Source organism: Coregonus clupeaformis, chromosome 29 (assembly GCF_020615455.1).
Source record: "Coregonus clupeaformis isolate EN_2021a chromosome 29, ASM2061545v1, whole genome shotgun sequence".
NCBI lineage: Eukaryota > Metazoa > Chordata > Actinopteri > Salmoniformes > Salmonidae > Coregonus > Coregonus clupeaformis.
Genome location: NC_059220.1, coordinates 7,684,884 through 7,707,677, shown reverse-complemented (window position 1 = coordinate 7,707,677; position 22,794 = coordinate 7,684,884). Strand labels below are relative to the sequence as shown.

Genomic DNA, 22,794 nt, shown 5'->3' with positions numbered 1-22,794 from the left:
GTCGTTTCTCTTTGCTGATTTGTGCTGTTCTTGCCATAATATGGACTTGGTCTTTTACCAAGTAGGGCTATCTTCTGTATACCCCTCCTACCTTGTCACAACACAACTGATTGGCTCAAACGCATTAAGAAGGAAATAAATTACACAAATTAACTTTTAAGAATGCACACCTGTTAATTGAAATGCATTCCAGGTGACTAGCTCGTGAAGCTGGTTGAGAGAATGCAAAGAGTGTCCAAAGCTGTCATCAAGGCAAAGGGTGGCTATTTGAAGAATCTCAAATATAAAATATATTTTGATTTGTTTAACACTTTTTTGGTTACTAAATGGTTCCATATGTGTTATTTCTTAGTTTTGATATCTTCACTATGATTCTACAATGTAGAAAATAGTAAAAATAAAGAAAAACCCTTGAATGAGTAGGTGTGTCCAAACTTTTGACTGGTAGTGTAAGTATTCTCTCTCTCTCTCTCTCTCTCTCTCTCTCTCTCTCTCTCTCTCTCTCTCTCTCTCTCTCTATCTATCTATCTATCTATCTATCTATCTATCTATCTATCTATCTATCTATCTATCTATCTATCTATCTATCTATCTATCTATCTAATCTATCTAATCTATCTAATCTATCTAATCTATCTAATCTATCTAATCTATCTAATCTATCTATCTAATCTATCTATATTTCTCTCTCTCCTCTCTTTTGTTCTTGTTCTCCTGTCTGTCTTTGTGTCTAAACCACTCTTCTCTGAGTTCTCCAACCCTCTCACCCCAGTGCTTTCTGTGCCATTCTGTTAGCTCCTCTGCGGTTACCAGTTCATAAATGACTGAAATGTCAATGTAATAGATCATGTTCTCATGCTGAATATACGTGTGGTGAAATTTGCTCTCTTATTGATGTGGTGTTGTGTCTATGGTAAAATCAGGAACTTAGAGAGAGCCTGCGGAAGCAGCAGTCGGCTCTGGATAAACTACGGAGCATCAAAGAGGACAAACGGAGAGAACTGGAGAGACAGAGGGAGCAGGAGGAGGAGAGGAAGAGGAGGGAGGAGGAGGAGAGGAAGAGGAGAGAGGAGGAGGAGGCCAAAAGGTGACCAGCTCTCTCCTCTGCCTAACACACACAGACATGCTCAAGCATTATCTGGTCTTTGACATAGGCCTGTCTGTCTGTTCCCTCTCTCCTTCTGTTTCCCTCCCTCTCTCCTTCTCCCTCCCTCCCTCTCTCCTTCTCTCTCCCTCCCTCCCTCTCTCCCCAGGCGTATTAAGCTGCAGAAGGAGCGTCAGTGGCAGGAGAAGCTGCAGAGAGAGGAGGAGGAGACACAGAGGAGGCTGCAGGAAGAGAGAGAGGTCAAACTGAGAGAGGAGGAGGAGAAGGAGACGCAAGCCCGCCTCTTAGCTGCTAAAGAACAGGTAGAACGAGAACGCAGAGCGGAGGAGGAGGAGAGGAGAGAGCAGGAGAGGAGGAGACAGGAGGAGAGGAGAAGCGAGGAGGAAGAGGCCAGGCAGAGGAGGGAGGAGGAGAAGAGAGAGGAAGAGAGGAGGCTGCAGGAGGAGAGGAGAAAGCAAGAAGAGGAGGATCGGCGCAGAAGAGAGGTGGAGAGGAAGAGGTTAGAGGAGGAGGAGAAGAGAGTGGAGGAGGAGAGGAAGAGGAAGGATGAGGAGAGGAGGCAGCAGGAGGAGGAAGAGATGAAGCTGAAGGAAGAAGCGAAAAGGAAGCTGGAGGAGGAGAGGAGTAGGAGAAGAGAGGAGGTGGTGTTGCGGCAGCAGCAGAGTGCAGGGAAGACAGACATCCGTGGCAAACTGTCAGCCCTTCTTGGAGGACTAGAGGAGAGGAAAGGTAAGGAGGAACGACTAGACTATTAAACTGTTCACTTTCATTCCACTGTATTCTATTCATTCATTACCTTTATTAAAAACGAATAGCCACATGATTGCTCTTGTCAAAAGTAGTGTACTTTATAGCAGGGTGTAGGGTCTAATTTGAGATTATGATATTTTCAAATGTTAATTGAGGTGATGTCATGAGGTGCTGTTGTGTGATTGGCTGTTCCAGGTGGTCTGCAACCCCAGGCCACGGAGCACAGGAAGTCTGCGACACTCACTTCCTTCCGGGCGCTCTACCCCTTCACCGCTCGCAACCTGGAAGAACTCAGCTTCGAAGCCGATGAGGTCATCGAGGTTAGAACTATACAGATTACTATTTAATTCTACACTTTGACACTGCTTCTTTGTTGACTGACCTTTGTGTGCCCATTCATGTGTGTGTGTGTGTCTAGGTGGATGAGAGTACGGAGCGGGAGCAGGGTTGGCTGTACGGGAGTCGTCAGGGGAAGATGGGCTGGTTTCCAGAGAGCTATGTAGAGAAACAGGCCAAACCAGAGATACCTGTTACTGTTAATACAACTCCAGCTGCTGCTACTGCTGTTTATGCTGCTAAACATGCCCTCAGACCACAGCTCTCCACCCCCAACAACACCGGGTAGGTTGGGTAATGCACACACACACATACACATAGACACACAGGCACACACACACACACACACACACACACCATTTCTAGCTATAGGTATTTCTCATATGTATGGAGCGTGTAACCTTTCCTCGACCCTGATGAGACATTGATATGGTGATTCATGTAAATACTGTACTGCTGACTGAAAAGTTCATGACCTCTGACCCTTCTTTTCTTCCAGGAAACCCGGGGGAGACGCTTCCATGCCAACGGGACAGAACTCCGCCTTCACGCCTACACACGCCCCTCACCCCGCTCCCTCGGAACAGATACAGGTAAAGGAGGAGTGGGACGAGACAGTTTAAGCTAGGAATGAGTAGGTGGCTAAGATGGCCAGTATGGAGATTGGTGATGGATGGCTACACCACAGTTTCTAAACCCAGAGGCGCAACATGGCGAGACATCCGGGAACGCTTGCTAAGCAGACCAGGCAGACCAGGCCAGGGTTTGGGGTTAGGGAAGTCAATGAGAGAAGTTAAAAATTATTCCTTAGTTGTTCTTTTCTTTTTTTTTATTTATCTAAAGGCACAACCTAGATTCAAGCCAATGTCTTAAGAAGTTTAACATGTTATTACCCCAACCCAGTCAAAGTGACAAACTGACACATTTACATTTTAGTCAAAAACAACTTTATATTGAAGGAGTGCCTTTGATTTGACGACCTGCACATGTGCAGTTCAGCGCGAGACGACCGTTAGACCCGAGTGTTTCTGCGCATGAGCTTAGCTAGCCAACGTCAACATGACATCGCCTTACAAGCATGATCGGGGATTTCTATTGGAGAAGCAGTTTCTGCATATCTACATACTGTACTGTCTTTGGTTCCATCTTGTCTATTAGAGGGTCCTTCTTAAATCTGTTAAGTTGACTGTACACAATACAACCAGGAAGAAGGAGTGGAGGAGCAGGACGTGTTGGGTGATGTTTACACTGTAACACCCCACACAGATCATTATGCTACCAGACTAGACAGATTCCTCTATCCTGACTACCCATCCACATCGCTCTGGCCAAACGCCACTCCCACTAGCAGCAGAATTCAATTCAGGATGAGTCGTCAGGCAGAGATTCTTCCTCATGTCTTCTCTGATTCAGATTGGTTCACTCTCCTCATGGATTTAAAAGGAATGGACTGATGTTAGGAATATGGCGGAAACTCCCTCCAGCCGTGATTACACCAATCTAATACTTTTAAATCCATCAGGAGTGGAAGATGTATTGTTTTATCCCCTACAATATCCCCTACAATATCACCTACAATATCCCCTACAATATCCCCTACAATATCCCCTACAATATCCCCTACAATATCACCTGGAATATCACCTACAATATCCCCTACAATATCACCTGGAATATCACCTACAATATCACCTGGAATATCCCCTATAATATCCCCTACAATATCCCCTACAATATCACCTGCAATATCACCTACAATATCACCTGGAATATCCCCTACAATATCCCCTGGAATATCACCTACAATATCACCTGGAATATCACCTGGAATATCACCTGGAATATCCCCTACAATATCACCTACAATATCACCTGGAATATCCCCTATAATATCCCCTACAATATCACCTACAATATCCCCTACAATATCCCCTACAATATCCCCTACAATATCACCTGGAATATCCCCTACAATATCACCTACAATATCACCTGGAATATCCCCTATAATATCCCCTACAATATCACCTACAATATCACCTACAATATCCCCTACAATATCCCCTACAATATCACCTGGAATATCACCTACAATATCCCCTACAATATCCCCTACAATATCACCTACAATATCACCTACAATATCACCTACAATATCCCCTACAATATCCCCTACAATATCACCTGCAATATCACCTACAATATCCCCTACAATATCACCTGGAATATCCCCTACAATATCACCTGCAATATCACCTACAATATCCCCTACAATATCCCCTACAATATCCCCTACAATATCACCTACAATATCCCCTACAATATCACCTGGAATATCCCCTACAATATCACCTGCAATATCACCTACAATATCCCCTACAATATCCCCTACAATATCCCCTACAATATCACCTGCAATATCACCTACAATATCCCCTACAATATCACCTGGAATATCACCTACAATATCCCCTACAATATCCCCTACAATATCACCTGGAATATCACCTACAATATCCCCTACAATATCACCTACAATATCCCCTACAATATCCCCTACAATATCACCTGCAATATCACCTGCAATATCCCCTACAATATCACCTACAATATCCCCTACAATATCCCCTACAATATCCCCTACAATATCACCTACAATATCACCTACAATATCCCCTACAATATCCCCTACAATATCCCCTACAATATCCCCTACAATATCACCTACAATATCACCTACAATATCACCTACAATATCCCCTACAATATCACCTACAATATCCCCTACAATATCACCTACAATATCACCTACAATATCACCTACAATATCACCTACAATATCACCTACAATATCACCTACAATATCACCTACAATATCCCCTACAATATCACCTACAATATCCCCTACAATATCACCTACAATATCCCCTACATTATCCCCTACAATATCACCTACAATATCCCCTACAATATCACCTACAATATCACCTACAATATCACCTACAATATCACCTACAATATCCCCTACAATATCCCCTACAATATCCCCTACAATATCCCCTACAATATCACCTACAATATCACCTACAATATCCCCTACAATATCCCCTACAATATCACCTACAATATCCCCTACAATATCACCTACAATATCCCCTACAATATCCCCTGGAATATCACCTGGAATATCCCCTACAATATCACCTACAATATCACCTACAATATCCCCTACAATATCACCTACAATATCCCCTACAATATCCCCTACAATATCACCTGGAATATCACCTACAATATCACCTACAATATCCCCTACAATATCACCTACAATATCACCTACAATATCCCCTACAATATCCCCTACAATATCACCTACAATATCACCTACAATATCACCTACAATATCCCCTACAATATCACCTGGAATATCACCTACAATATCCCCTACAATATCCCCTACAATATCACCTGGAATATCACCTACAATATCCCCTACAATATCACCTACAATATCCCCTACAATATCCCCTACAATATCACCTGCAATATCACCTGCAATATCCCCTACAATATCACCTACAATATCCCCTACAATATCCCCTACAATATCCCCTACAATATCCCCTACAATATCACCTACAATATCACCTACAATATCCCCTACAATATCCCCTACAATATCCCCTACAATATCCCCTACAATATCACCTACAATATCCCCTACAATATCACCTACAATATCACCTACAATATCCCCTACAATATCACCTACAATATCCCCTACAATATCACCTACAATATCACCTACAATATCACCTACAATATCACCTACAATATCACCTACAATATCACCTACAATATCCCCTACAATATCACCTACAATATCCCCTACAATATCACCTACAATATCCCCTACATTATCCCCTACAATATCACCTACAATATCCCCTACAATATCACCTACAATATCACCTACAATATCACCTACAATATCACCTACAATATCCCCTACAATATCCCCTACAATATCCCCTACAATATCACCTACAATATCACCTACAATATCACCTACAATATCCCCTACAATATCCCCTACAATATCACCTACAATATCCCCTACAATATCACCTACAATATCCCCTACAATATCCCCTGGAATATCACCTGGAATATCCCCTACAATATGACCTACAATATCCCCTACAATATCACCTACAATATCCCCTACAATATCCCCTACAATATCACCTGGAATATCACCTACAATATCACCTACAATATCCCCTACAATATCACCTACAATATCACCTACAATATCCCCTACAATATCCCCTACAATATCACCTACAATATCACCTACAATATCACCTACAATATCCCCTACAATATCCCCTACAATATCCCCTACAATATCCCCTACAATATCACCTACAATATCACCTACAATATCACCTACAATATCACCTACAATATCCCCTACAATATCACCTACAATATCCCCTACAATATCACCTACAATATCACCTACAATATCCCCTACAATATCCCCTACAATATCACCTACAATATCACCTACAATATCCCCTACAATATCACCTACAATATCACCTACAATATCACCTACAATATCACCTACAATATCACCTACAATATCACCTACAATATCCCCTACAATATCCCCTACAATATCCCCTACAATATCCCCTACAATATCCCCTACAATATCACCTACAATATCCCCTTCAATATCCCCTACAATATCACCTGGAATATCACCTACAATATCCCCTACAATATCACCTACAATATCCCCTACAATATCCCCTACAATATCCCCTACAATATCCCCTGGAATATCACCTGGAATATCCCCTATAATATCCCCTACAATATCCCCTACAATATCCCCTACAATATCACCTGCAATATCACCTGCAATATCCCCTACAATATCCCCTACAATATCCCCTACAATATCCCCTACAATATCACCTACAATATCACCTACAATATCACCTACAATATCCCCTACAATATCCCCTACAATATCACCTGCAATATCACCTACAATATCCCCTACAATATCACCTGGAATATCCCCTACAATATCACCTGCAATATCACCTACAATATCCCCTACAATATCCCCTACAATATCACCTACAATATCACCTACAATATCCCCTACAATATCACCTGGAATATCCCCTACAATATCACCTGCAATATCACCTACAATATCCCCTGCAATATCACCTACAATATCCCCTACAATATCCCCTACAATATCCCCTACAATATCACCTGCAATATCACCTACAATATCCCCTACAATATCACCTGGAATATCACCTACAATATCCCCTACAATATCCCCTACAATATCACCTACAATATCCCCTACAATATCACCTGGAATATCACCTACAATATCCCCTACAATATCACCTACAATATCCCCTACAATATCACCTGGAATATCCCCTACAATATCACCTGCAATATCACCTACAATATCCCCTGCAATATCACCTACAATATCCCCTACAATATCCCCTACAATATCCCCTACAATATCACCTGCAATATCACCTACAATATCCCCTACAATATCACCTGGAATATCACCTACAATATCCCCTACAATATCCCCTACAATATCACCTGGAATATCACCTACAATATCCCCTACAATATCACCTACAATATCCCCTACAATATCACCTGGAATATCACCTACAATATCCCCTACAATATCACCTACAATATCCCCTACAATATCCCCTACAATATCACCTACAATATCCCCTACAATATCACCTGCAATATCACCTGCAATATCCCCTACAATATCACCTACAATATCCCCTACAATATCACCTACAATATCCCCTACAATATCCCCTACAATATCACCTACAATATCCCCTACAATATCCCCTACAATATCACCTACAATATCCCCTACAATATCACCTACAATATCACCTACAATATCCCCTACAATATCACCTACAATATCCCCTACAATATCACCTACAATATCACCTACAATATCACCTACAATATCACCTACAATATCCCCTACAATATCACCTACAATATCACCTACAATATCACCTACAATATCACCTACAATATCACCTACAATATCACCTACAATATCCCCTACAATATCACCTACAATATCCCCTACATTATCCCCTACAATATCACCTACAATATCCCCTACAATATCACCTACAATATCACCTACAATATCCCCTACAATATCACCTACAATATCCCCTACAATATCACCTACAATATCCCCTACAATATCCCCTACAATATCCCCTACAATATCCCCTGGAATATCACCTGGAATATCCCCTATAATATCCCCTATAATATCCCCTACAATATCCCCTACAATATCCCCTACAATATCACCTACAATATCCCCTACAATATCACCTGCAATATCACCTGCAATATCCCCTACAATATCACCTACAATATCCCCTACAATATCACCTACAATATCACCTACAATATCACCTACAATATCCCCTACAATATCCCCTACAATATCCCCTACAATATCCCCTACAATATCCCCTACAATATCCCCTACAATATCACCTACAATATCACCTACAATATCCCCTACAATATCACCTACAATATCACCTACAATATCACCTACAATATCCCCTACAATATCACCTACAATATCACCTACAATATCACCTACAATATCACCTACAATATCACCTACAATATCACCTACAATATCACCTACAATATCCCCTACAATATCACCTACAATATCCCCTACATTATCCCCTACAATATCACCTACAATATCCCCTACAATATCACCTACAATATCACCTACAATATCACCTACAATATCACCTACAATATCACCTACAATATCACCTACAATATCCCCTACAATATCCCCTACAATATCACCTACAATATCCCCTACAATATCCCCTACAATATCACCTGGAATATCACCTACAATATCCCCTACAATATCACCTACAATATCCCCTACAATATCCCCTACAATATCCCCTACAATATCCCCTGGAATATCACCTGGAATATCCCCTATAATATCCCCTACAATATCCCCTACAATATCCCCTACAATATCACCTGCAATATCACCTGCAATATCCCCTACAATATCACCTACAATATCCCCTACAATATCCCCTACAATATCCCCTACAATATCACCTGGAATATCACCTACAATATCCCCTACAATATCACCTGGAATATCACCTACAATATCCCCTACAATATCACCTACAATATCCCCTACAATATCACCTGGAATATCACCTGGAATATCCCCTATAATATCCCCTACAATATCACCTACAATATCCCCTACAATATCCCCTACAATATCCCCTACAATATCACCTACAATATCACCTACAATATCACCTACAATATCACCTACAATATCCCCTACAATATCACCTACAATATCACCTACAATATCACCTACAATATCACCTACAATATCACCTACAATATCCCCTACAATATCCCCTACAATATCACCTACAATATCCCCTACAATATCCCCTACAATATCCCCTACAATATCACCTGGAATATCACCTACAATATCCCCTACAATATCACCTACAATATCCCCTACAATATCCCCTACAATATCCCCTACAATATCCCCTGGAATATCACCTGGAATATCCCCTATAATATCCCCTACAATATCCCCCTACAATATCCCCTACAATATCACCTGCAATATCACCTGCAATATCCCCTACAATATCACCTACAATATCCCCTACAATATCCCCTACAATATCCCCTACAATATCACCTGGAATATCACCTACAATATCCCCTACAATATCACCTGGAATATCACCTACAATATCCCCTACAATATCACCTACAATATCCCCTACAATATCACCTGGAATATCACCTGGAATATCACCTGGAATATCCCCTATAATATCCCCTACAATATCACCTACAATATCCCCTACAATATCCCCTACAATATCCCCTACAATATCCCCTACAATATCACCTACAATATCACCTACAATATCACCTACAATATCCCCTACAATATCACCTACAATATCACCTACAATATCACCTACAATATCACCTGGAATATCACCTGGAATATCACCTGGAATATCCCCTATAATATCCCCTACAATATCACCTGGAATATCACCTGGAATATCACCTGGAATATCCCCTATAATATCCCCTACAATATCACCTACAATATCCCCTACAATATCCCCTACAATATCCCCTACAATATCACCTACAATATCCCCTACAATATCCCCTACAATATCACCTACAATATCACCTACAATATCACCTACAATATCCCCTACAATATCACCTACAATATCACCTACAATATCACCTACAATATCCCCTACAATATCCCCTACAATATCCCCTACAATATCCCCTACAATATCACCTGGAATATCACCTACAATATCCCCTACAATATCACCTGGAATATCCCCTACAATATCCCCTACAATATCCCCTACAATATCCCCTACAATATCCCCTGGAATATCACCTGGAATATCACCTGGAATATCCCCTATAATATCCCCTACAATATCCCCTACAATATCACCTACAATATCACCTACAATATCACCTACAATATCACCTACAATATCCCCTACAATATCCCCTGGAATATCCCCTGGAATATCACCTGGAATATCCCCTATAATATCCCCTACAATAGCACCTACAATATCCCCTACAATATCCCCTACAATATCCCCTGGAATATCCCCTACAATATCCCCTACAATATCCCCTACAATATCCCCTACAATATCACCTGGAATATCCCCTACAATATCCCCTACAATATCCCCTACAATATCCCCTACAATATCCCCTACAATATCACCTACCCCATCCTTTTGCCCTCTATCACCCTCTTTCTCTCTACCTCCTTGCTCTATCTCTCCCTCCATCCTTCCTTCTCTCTCTCTGTAGGTGGTGGGTAACCTGCAGGCCCAGGCTCTGTGTTCGTGGACGGCTAAGACCGAGAGCCATCTGAACTTCAGTAAGGAGGATGTGATCCGGGTGCTGGAGCAGCAGGACAGCTGGTGGCTGGGGGAGCTCAACGGGGTTCAGGGCTGGTTCCCCAAAACACACGTCACACTGCTGGGAGACAATGACAACACCACTGCGTAAATACACACACTTCCCACACACCTCCTTCACACACCTCTCTCTCACACACCCCTCACACACACACACCTCCGTCACACACACTCACACACCTCCCTCCCACACACACCTCCCTCACACACACCTCCCTCACACACACCTCCCTCACTCACACTCACACACCTCCCTCACACTTCTCCCTCACACACACACCTCCCTCCCTCACTCACACACACACACACACACACACACTTCCCTCACTCACACTCACACACCTCCCTCCCACACACACCTCCCTCACACTTCTCCCTCACTCACACTCACACACCTCCCTCACACACACACACACCTCCCTCACACACACACACACCTCCCTCATACACACACACACACCACACACACACCTCCCTCACACACACACACACACACACACACACACACAGTGAAGGAATTCAGTCGTGTGTTTGTGTGTAGAATTCAGTCATGTGTACCTGAAAATATGTGTGCACGGCTGCTTGTGTGGTACGTGAGCATGGTTACTGTGCCCATGGTTACTGTGCCCATGGTTACTGGCCACAGTAGTACTGGTCTTATGATAGGAAAGCATTTTTTTGTTTTATTAATGTCCATTTGTCTTGTCTCAGCCTGACGTATTCCGATGAATCTGAGGCCTCAGATGCTGCTCAACAGGAAGGTACTCTCTCTCTCCCTCTCTTTCTCTCTCTCTCTCACCCCCCCTCTCCTTCCTAATCTCTTTGTTATGGATATAAACCCATTCTACAATAAGATCTCTCCAGACTGATGATAGACACCCTTCAGACAAACAAAAACGTTCCTCTGTGTCTCTGAGAGGTCATGTTTTGTGTCATCCAATCAGAATCTCCCTCTGAGAGGTCATGTTTTGTGTCATCCAATCAGAATCTCCCTCTGAGAGGTCATGTTTTTATTTTATTCCTCCTTTATTTAACCATTCACATTGAGATTTACAACAAAGCAGCATACATACAGTTACACAACATAACAATGCATTGAAGTTAAAACAGTGCAAAGGGCAAAAGAGAACTTATAGAGCAGGTTTAATCAATCAATCAGAATAAAATCTAGTTTTAGGTCCTTCTGCAAAAGCACTCTTACCAGATTCAGTTCTTGTGTTGGGAACATTATAAAATACAGTTCTGCCTTCTCAGACGGTGCAAGATTCTGTAGTGAATTGTGTCACCCAATAAGAATCTCTCTCTGAGAGGTCATGGTTTGTATCATCCAATAAGAATGTCTCTCTGAGAGGTCATGGTTTGTATCATCCAATCAGAGTACGTGGCGCTGTACACCTATGAGAGCCCAGAGCCTGGCGACCTGACGTTTAGAGAGGGTGATGTGATCCTGGTGACCCAGAGAGAGGGAGAGTGGTGGAGCGGAGGCATCGGAGACCGCACTGGAGTGTTCCCTTCCAACTACGTCAAACCCAAAGAGGCAGACGTAAGACACAAACACACACATGTCCTTGACTATAACTTGTATCTGGCTTGTACTTAAGACCTAAGTACTCTAACTTGTTATTTCAGACATCCAGCAACTCGGGGAAGCCAGATCAGCATGGGAAGAAGCCAGGTAAGTCAACTGGAGAAATGGATGTATGTATGGATGGATGGATGGATGGATGGATGGATGGATGGATGGATGGATGGATGGATGTATGTATGTATGTATGTATGTATGTATGTATGTATGTATGTATGTATGTATGTATGTATGTATGTATGTATGGATGTATGGATGTATGGATGTATGGATGTATGGATGTATGGATGGATGGATGGATGGATGGATGGATGGATGGATGGATGGATGGATGGATGGATGGATGGATGGATGGATGGATGGATGGATGGATGGATGGATGGATGGATGGATGGATATACGTATGTATGTACGTACACTGCTCAAAAAAATAAAGGGAACACTAAAATAACACATCCTAGATCTGAATGAATGAAATAATCTTATTAAATACTTTTTTCTTTACATAGTTGAATGTGCTGACAACAAAATCACACAAAAATGATCAATGGAAATCACATTTATCAACCCATGGAGGTCTGGATTTGGAGTCACCCTCAAAATTAAAGTGGAAAACCATACTACAGGCTGATCCAACTTTGATGTAATGTCCTTAAAACAAGTCAAAATGAGGCTCAGTAGTGTGTGTGGCCTCCACGTGCCTGTATGACCTCCCTACAACGCCTGGGCATGCTCCTGATGAGGTGGCGGATGGTCTCCTGAGGGATCTCCTCCCAGACCTGGACTAAAGCATCCGCCAACTCCTGGACAGTCTGTGGTGCAACGTGGCGTTGGTGGATGGAGCGAGACATGATGTCCCAGATGTGCTCAATTGGATTCAGGTCTGGGGAACGGGCGGGCCAGTCCATAGCATCAATGCCTTCCTCTTGCAGGAACTGCTGACACACTCCAGCCACATGAGGTCTAGCATTGTCTTGCATTAGGAGGAACCCAGGGCCAACCGCACCAGCATATGGTCTCACAAGGGGTGTGAGGATCTCATTTCGGTACCTAATGGCAGTCAGGCTACCTCTGGCGAGCACATGGAGGGCTGTGCGGCCCCCCAAAGAAATGCCACCCCACACCATGACTGACCCACCGCCAAACCGGTCATGCTGGAGGATGTTGAAAGGCAGCAGAACGTTCTCCACGGCGTCTCCAGACTCTGTCACGTCTGTCACATGTGCTCAGTGTGAACCTGCTTTCATCTGTGAAGAGCACAGGGCGCCAGTGGCGAATTTGCCAATCTTGGTGTTCTCTGGCAAATGCCAAACGTCCTGCACGGTGTTGGGCTGTAAGCACAACCCCCACCTGTGGACGTCGGGCCCTCATACCACCCTCATGGAGTCTGTTTCTGACCGTTTGAGCAGACACATGCACATTTGTGGCCTGCTGGAGGTCATTTTGCAGGGCTCTGGCAGTGCTTCTCCTGCTCCTCCTTGCACAAAGGCGGAGGTAGCAGTCCTGCTGCTGGGTTGTTGCCCTCCTACGGCCTCCTCCACGTCTCCTGATGTACTGGCCTGTCTCCTGGTAGCGCTTCCATGCTCTGGACACTACGCTGACAGACACAGCAAACCTTCTTGCCACAGCTCGCATTGATGTGCCATCCTGGATGAGCTGCACTACCTGAGCCACTTGTGTGGGTTGTAGACTCCGTCATAGGAACTGAGAAGTGGTCTGTGGTCACCACCTGCATAACCAGTCCTTTATTGGGGGTGTCTTGCTAATTGCCTATAATTTCCACCTGTTGTCTATTCCATGTGCACAACAGCATGTTACATTTATTGTCAATCAGTGTTGCTTCCTAAGTGGACAGTTTGATTTCACAGAAGTGTGATTGACTTGGCGTTACATTGTGTTGTTTAAGTGTTCCCTTTATTTTTTTGAGCAGTGTATATCCCCACGCTGGTCCTGTTTTCCTTCTGCATTTCCTCTACATCTGATGTTACTCCCTACTTATGTGTGTGTCTGTGTGTGTGTCTGTGTGTGTGTCTGTGTGTGTGTCTGTGTGTGTCTGTGTGTGTGTCTGTGTGTGTGTCTGTGTGTGTGTCTGTGTGTGTGTCTGTGTGTGTGTCTGTGTGTGTGTCTGTGTGTGTGTCTGTGTGTGTCTGTGGCTGTGTCTGTGGCTGTGTCTGTGGCTGTGTCTGTGTGTGTGTCTGTGTGTGTCTGTGGCTGTGTCTGTGTCTGTGGCTGTGTCTGTGTGTGTGTCTGTGTGTGTCTGTGGCTGTGTCTGTGTCTGTGTCTGTGCGTGTGTGTGTGTGTGTCTGTGTGTGTCTGTGGCTGTGTCTGTGTCTGTGTCTGTGCGTGTGTGTGTGTGTGTCTGTGGCTGTGTCTGTGGCTGTGTCTGTGTCTGTGTCTGTGCGTGTGTGTGTGTGTGTGCGTGTCCAGAGATAGCCCAGGTGAGCACTGCCTACACGGCCACAGGAACAGAGCAGCTCAGCCTGGCACCAGGACAGCTCATCCTCATCCTCAGCAAGAATTCCACCGGCTGGTGGCTCGGAGAACTGCAGGTTGGCTGATTAATTAATTAATGGTTGTTTTGGACTATAATGAAATAAGGCAATGTGATTTTGGCTGCGTTTATTCACAATTATTGGTAAAAGATCTGATCTGATTGGTCAAAAAGAACAATTAGTGGGAAAAGATCAGAACAGTCAGCCCAAATCTGATATTTTTTCCACTAATTGGTCTTTTGACCAATCAGATCAGATTTTGTCACATCAGATCTTTTTCAGAGCTGATCTGATTGGTCAAAATACCAATTAGTGAAAAAAAGATCAGAATTGGTCTGCCTGTCTAAATGCAGCCTTAGATTGATACATTTTGTTAAATGGTTGATCTCTCTCTAAGGCGCGGGGAAAGAAGCGTCAGAAGGGTTGGTTTCCTGCCTCACACGTCAAAATGCTGGGATCCAACAGCGGCAAGTCCACACCAGCACGTCTACCAGGTAACACACACCTTTAGTAGGTAATGAGTGAAGAAAAGTGAATGTATAGTTTACTAGTTTTATTTGGAACTTAGTCCCTCACACCAGTGGAGGCTGGTGGGAGGAGCTATAGGAGGACGGGCTCATTGTAATGGCTGGAATGGAACGGTATCAAACACATCAAACATATGGAAACCACATGTTTTATTCTGTTCCATTTATTCCATTCTAGCCATTACAATGTGCCCGTCTTCCTATAGCTCCTCCGACCAGCCTCCACTGCCTCACACCTCATTCTCCTCTCTCCCCCCTCTCTCTCCCCTTCCTCTGCTCCCCCTCCTCTTTCCCCCTCTCTCTCTCTCTCTGTCTCTCTCCGTCTCTCTCCCACTCTCCTCCAGTGTGTCAGGTCATTGCCATGTACGACTACAAAGCAGCCAATGAGGATGAGATGAGCTTCTCCAAAGGTCAGCTGATCAGTGTGTTCGACAAGAATGACCCCGATTGGTGGAAAGGAGAGGTCAATGGGATCACCGGTCTGTTCCCAACCAATTACGTCAAGATGACCACTGCCGACTCCGACCCCAGCCAGCAATGTGAGTACATTACGAATTTGTTGTTTTTCTCAAATGATCATTTCTCAAAGTGGAATGTTCACAAGACAGGGAGGGCAGATTGACACACACATAAGGTACATCTCAGTACACATGACAGGGAGGGCTAAGGGTTTAGCAGTCTAAAGGTTAGGGGTGAGGTTAGGGTAAGGATTTAGCAGTGTAAAGGTTAGGGGTGAGGTTAAGGTAAGGGTTTAGCGGTCTAAAGGTTAGGGGTGAATTTGGCTACTTAGCTTATTTAATTGGCTACTTAGCTTATTTAAGCCTGTCTCAAAATACAACACTGCCCCTTTAAGACAAAAAAAAAAAGCTCTGTACCTGACTCGCTTTTCAAAGATGTCTAGAAATGTATACGTTTTGTGCTCTTGTAGGAAGCAATCACTCCCCTATTGCTGACAAAAAAATTTATCTATAACTGGGCTAATAACTCACTAGCTAGCAGAGGATATAACTAAATGTGTACACGTGGCTACATGCAGCTCTCGCTTTGATCTCAAAACAAGCGCATCTACTCACAACCGCTCATACTGTAAACACAGTCCAGTTCAAAGTGAATGGCACAGATCCATATATGGCAATGGTCTATTTGCATATAGGCCTACTGCAGCTCTGATTGGTTATGACGCACCGGTCTGTGTAGAGTATGGGCTGAGTCATGCCTGTCAATGCAATAGAATCCTACCCCGACGCGTTCTGCCTACAACAAAATCTCTTCCATAGTTTGTTTTGTTTCGGTATGTTGCATTGAAAATGGCTAATATTGCGTTGATTCGATCACAAGTGCCACAGTAAAGGGAAACGTTGCTAGTGTTAACAGGGAAAACTCTAGAACAGTGGTCATCAACCTTTTCTGAGTCAAGATCACTTTGAGACAAAATGCAAGCTGAGATCTTCCGCTCAGATTTTTTTTTTTTACAGGACTTAAAAAACGAAAGCCTATGCAACATTAACCAATTAGAAACAGTACTGTAGCAATGAGGTTTGTGCAGAAAGCTATAGGCCCAATACATTATCACCGCATATTGGCTTTGCTTGAATTGCATTGATGTTCTGGACATTTTTAAATTTCAAAATTTGAGCTAGGCTATACGATCACACCGGTAATAAATCCGTTATTGTATTACTTGTGAAGCACAGCTGAGTTTTAAATAATTAGCTTTTTTATTTTATTTTACTGGGCTGATGGTGCCTGCATCTGATGGTCACTCTCAGCGGAGGGAGAGTGTAGCAGACTGAGGGTCAACCTCTCTCAACTCTCCTTTTCCTCCATTGACACTGACCGAAAAGGGACACCGTCTTTCAGATGATGGCAAAACTCAAGTCGCACCGCATTTTTTCTGCCTCATGCACAAATTAATGTTGTCACTCCTACGAACAGAGAAAGTGAAATATTCCTGGATATTAAAAAAAGACCCAAGCAGCTAATAATAACAACACTTTCCTACTCATTCATTACCGCTGCAGTGCTGGTTGTAGCGTTGTGTGGAAATAGGAAGAACGCGCATTTTATTGCTTATAAATGTGTTGAATACAAACGCGTTGACAGTGCTTAGTAAGAACTTACACATGAACTCACTCGGTGACAGTCTCTCTCTAGTCGTGGTTTTAAACGTTTTGAAATCTCACAGCACCAACTTTACTGTAGCTTTCATTCATGCCTGCTACGTATCTGAGCCATCCGATTGGCCAGCGGGGGGCCTATAGTGCACTTGATTTGCTCTCTGGGCCCGTCGGGAAGGCAGAGTTTGTACCTTCAGACACATGAAATAGTTCAAAATGGCAACAGTTCGCCTACCCGGCGCGCAGGGCAGCTGAATCTGTTTTTTTTACAGAAATGTTTGGCGATTTGACTAGGAATGCCTTGGAGATCGACCAGTCGATCGCAATCGACCGGTTGCTGACCACTTCTCTAGAAAGTTGAGTGAAGTTCAGTCTCGTGCTTCTCTCTGTGAGCTGATATTTGTGCAGTCCAGGGGGTCTCGGGGCTACTGCTACAGCGCAGCTTAGAGGGAACATTTGGTTGTGTGTTGTGGTCATCCTGGGTGAATGTTGGAACAGCATTAACGGTATGACTGTCTGTGGAAGGGATCTGGAGGACAGCTTGTGTTTACAGTCAACACAACACCATATCTCTGAAATAAACACCCACAGTTTGTAGATATAGCTCTATCTCTTCAACAGTATATTAGACGTTTCTTTAACCATAAGAAAATGCAACAAAGTAGACTGACCTACCCTCAAATAAATGAAGTTTGATGTCTGATTCCATTCATCCAGTAGATCCATTCCTATTGTAAGTGTTCCCAAGGCGAGGCACGATCCCAAGGTCTCTGTATCCTCTCTCATGAGAGAGAGAGAGAGAGAGAGAGAGAGAGAGAGAGAGAGAGAGAGAGAGAGAGAGAGAGAGAGAGAGAGAGAGAGAGAGAGAGAGAGAGAGAGAGAGAGAGAGAGAGAGAGAGAGAGAGAGAGAGAGAGAGAGAGAGAGAGAGAGAGAGAGAGAGAGAGAGAGAGAGAGAGAGAGAGAGAGAGAGAGAGAGAGAGAGAGAGAGAGAGAGAGAGAGAGAGAGAGAGAGAGACCTCTTTCTTTCTCTCTCAATTAAATTTCATTTAAGGCCTTTATTGGCATGGGAAACGTATGTTAACATTGCCAAAGCAAGTGAAGTAGATAGTAAACAAAATTGAAATAAACCATAAATATTAACAGTAAAAATTACACTCAGAAGTTTCAAAAGAATAAATACATTTCTCAATAGCAAGGCTATGCTCACTGAGTCTGTACATAGTCAAGCTTTCCTTAAGTTTGGGTCAGTCACAGTGGTCAGGTATTCTGCCACTGTGTACTCTCTGTTTAGAGCCAAATAGCATTCTGTTTTTTTGTTAATTCTTTCCAATGTGTCAAGTAATTCTCTTTTTGTTTTCTCATGATTTGGTTGGGTCTAATTGTGTTGTTGTCCTGGGGCTCTGTTTGTGTTTGTGAACAGAGCCCCAGGACCAGCTTACTTAGGGGACTCTTCTCCAAGTTCATCTCTCTGTAGGTGATGGCTTTGTTATGGAAGGTTTGGGAATCGCTTTCTTTTAAGTGGTTATAGAATTGAACTGCTCTTTTCTGGATTTTGATAATTAGCGGGTATCGGCCTAATTCTGCTCTGCATGCATTATTTGGTGTTTTTCATTGTACACAGAGGATATTTTTGCAGAATTCTGCATGCAAAGTCTCAATTTGGTGTTTGTCCCATTTTGTGAATTCTTGGTTGGTGAGCGGACCCCAGACCTCACAACCATAAAGGGCAATGGGTTCTATAACTGATTCAAGTATTTTTTAGCCAGATCCTAATTGGTATATCACATTTTATGTTCCTTTTGATGGCATAGAAGGCCCTTCTTGCCTTGTCTCTCAGATCGTTCACAGCTTTGTGGAAGTTACCTGTGGCGCTGATGTTTAGGCCGAGGTATGTATAGTTTTTTGTGTGCTCTAGGGCAACGGTGTCTAGATGGAATTTGTATTTGTAGTCCTGGCAACTGGGCCTTTTTTGGAACACCATTATTTTTGTCTTACTGGGATTTACTGTCAGAAGATCTAGGTGCTGCTGTAGGCCCTCCTTGGTTGGTGACAGAAGCACCAGATCATCAGCAAACAGTAGACATTTGACTTCTGATTCTAGTAGGGTGAGGCCGGGTGCTGCAGACTGTTCTAGTACCCTCGCCAATCCGTTTATATATATATATATGTTGAAGAGGGTGGGGCTTAAACTGCATCCCTGTCTCACCCCACGGCCCTGTGGAAAGAAATGTGTGTGTTTTTTGCCAATTTTAACCGAACACTTGTTGTTTGTGTACATGGATTTTATAAATTGTATGTTTTTCCCCCAACACCGCTTTCCATCAATTTGTATAGCAGACCCTCATGCCAAATTGAGTCAAAAGCTTTTTTGAAATCAACAAAGCATGAGAAGACTTTGCCTTTGTTTTGTTTTGTTTGTTTGTCAATTATGGTGTGCAGGGTGAATACGTGGTCTGTCGTATGGTAATTTGGTAAAAAGCCAATTTGACATTTGCTCAGTACATTGTTTTCACTGAGGAAATGAACTAGTCTGCTGTTAATGATAATGCAGAGGATTTCCCCAAGGTTGCTGTTGATGCATATCCCACGGTAGTTATTGGGGTCAAATTTGTCTCCACTTTTGTGGATTGGGGTGATCAGTCCTTGGTTCCAAATATTGGGGAAGATGCCAGAGCTAAGGATGATGTTAAAGAGTTTAAGTATAGCCAATTGAAATTTGTGGTCTGTATATTTTATCATTTCATTGAGGATACCATCAACACCACAGGCCTTTTTGGGTTGAAGGGTTTGTATTTTGTCCTGTAGTTCATTCAATGTAATTGGAGAATCCAGTGGGTTCTGGTAGTCTTTAATAGTTGATTCTAAGATTTGCATTTGATCATGTATATTTTTTTGCTGTTTGTTCATTGTTATAGGGCCAAAAAGATTGGAGAAGTGGTTTACCCATACATCTCCGTTTTGGATAGATAGCTCTTCGTGTTGTTTGTTTAGTGTTTTCCAATTTTCCCAGAAGTGGTTAGAGTCTATGGATTCTTCAATTACATTGAGCTGATTTCTGACATGCTGTTCCTTCTTTTTCCTTAGTGTGTTTCTGTATTGTTTTAATTGCTGTCACCTCCAGGTAGGTGTTTGTCCACCTGTGTGCTGAGGCTGTCAGGTTCTTGTCCAGTTCTGGCATTTAGGTCGCCACAGACGAGACGATGTCCCTGGGTCTGGAAATGATTGATTTCCCCCTCCAGGATGGAGAAGCTGTCTTCATTAAAGTATGGGGATTCTAGTGGGGGGATATACAGTGGGGGAAAAAGGTATTTAGTCAGCCACCAATTGTGCAAGTTCTCCCACTTAAAAAGATGAGAGAGGCCTGTAATTTTCATCATAGGTACACGTCAACTATGACAGACAAAATTAGAAGAAAAAAATGCAGAAAATCACATTGTAGGATTTTTAATGAATTTATTTGCAAATTATGGTGGAAAATAAGTATTTGGTCAATAACAAAAGTTTCTCAATACTTTGTTATATACCCTTTGTTGGCAATGACACAGGTCAAACGTTTTCTGTAAGTCTTCACAAGGTTTTCACACACTGTTGCTGGTATTTTGGCACATTCCTCCATGCAGATCTCCTCTAGAGCAGTGATGTTTTGGGGCTGTCGCTGGGCAACACGGACTTTCAACTCCCTCCAAAGATTTTCTATGGGGTTGAGATCTGGAGACTGGCTAGGCCACTCCAGGACCTTGAAATGCTTCTTACGAAGCCACTCCTTCGTTGCCTGGGCGGTGTGTTTGGGATCATTGTCATGCTGAAAGACCCAGCCACGTTTCATCTTCAATGCCCTTGCTGATGGAAGGAGGTTTTCACTCAAAATCTCACGATACATGGCCCCATTCATTCTTTCCTTTACACGGATCAGTCGTCCTGGTCCCTTTGCAGAAAAGCAGCCCCAAAGCATGATGTTTCCACCCCCATGCTTCACAGTAGGTATGGTGTTCTTTGGATGCAACTCAGCATTCTTTGTCCTCCAAACACGACGAGTTGAGTTTTTACCAAAAAGTTATATTTTGGTTTCATCTGACCATATGACATTCTCCCAATCCTCTTCTGGATCATCCAAATGCACTCTAGCAAACTTCAGACGGGCCTGGACATGTACTGGCTTAAGCAGGGGGACACGTCTGGCACTGCAGGATTTGAGTCCCTGGCGGCGTAGTGTGTTACTGATGGTAGGCTTAGTTACTTTGGTCCCAGCTCTCTGTAGGTCATTCACTAGGTCCCCCCGTGTGGTTCTGGGATTTTTGCTCACCGTTCTTGTGATCATTTTGACCCCACGGGGTGAGATCTTGCGTGGAGCCCCAGATCGAGGGAGATTATCAGTGGTCTTGTATGTCTTCCGTTTCCTAATAATTGCTCCCACAGTTGATTTCTTCAAACCAAGCTGCTTACCTATTGCAGATTCAGTCTTCCCAGCCTGGTGCAGGTCTACAATTTTGTTTCTGGTGTCCTTTGACAGCTCTTTGGTCTTGGCCATAGTGGAGTTTGGAGTGTGACTGTTTGAGGTTGTGGACAGGTGTCTTTTATACTGATAACAAGTTCAAACAGGTGCCTCTTAAAGAAGAAGTTACAGGTCTGTGAGAGCCAGAAATCTTGCTTGTTTGTAGGTGACCAAATACTTATTTTCCACCATAATTAAAAATCCTACAATGTGATTTTCTGGATTTTCTTTTCTCAA

At 43.0% G+C, this 22,794-nt stretch overlaps 1 protein-coding gene across 1 annotated transcript in view; it reads left to right on the top strand.

The window, feature by feature from the left end:
* The window catches only part of LOC121544610 (intersectin-2), a 79,004-nt gene that overhangs the window by 42,231 nt on the left and 13,979 nt on the right, over window positions 1-22,794 (top strand). The window contains exons 16-27 of the mRNA XM_041854590.2: window positions 924-1,087; window positions 1,254-1,834; window positions 2,051-2,175; window positions 2,274-2,476; window positions 2,691-2,784; window positions 11,234-11,430; window positions 12,055-12,104; window positions 12,720-12,886; window positions 12,973-13,018; window positions 15,356-15,477; window positions 15,818-15,914; window positions 16,292-16,486. Of these exons, the coding sequence (XP_041710524.1) occupies window positions 924-1,087; window positions 1,254-1,834; window positions 2,051-2,175; window positions 2,274-2,476; window positions 2,691-2,784; window positions 11,234-11,430; window positions 12,055-12,104; window positions 12,720-12,886; window positions 12,973-13,018; window positions 15,356-15,477; window positions 15,818-15,914; window positions 16,292-16,486 (2,041 nt within the window). The remainder of the gene's footprint in view (window positions 1-923; window positions 1,088-1,253; window positions 1,835-2,050; window positions 2,176-2,273; window positions 2,477-2,690; window positions 2,785-11,233; window positions 11,431-12,054; window positions 12,105-12,719; window positions 12,887-12,972; window positions 13,019-15,355; window positions 15,478-15,817; window positions 15,915-16,291; window positions 16,487-22,794) is intronic.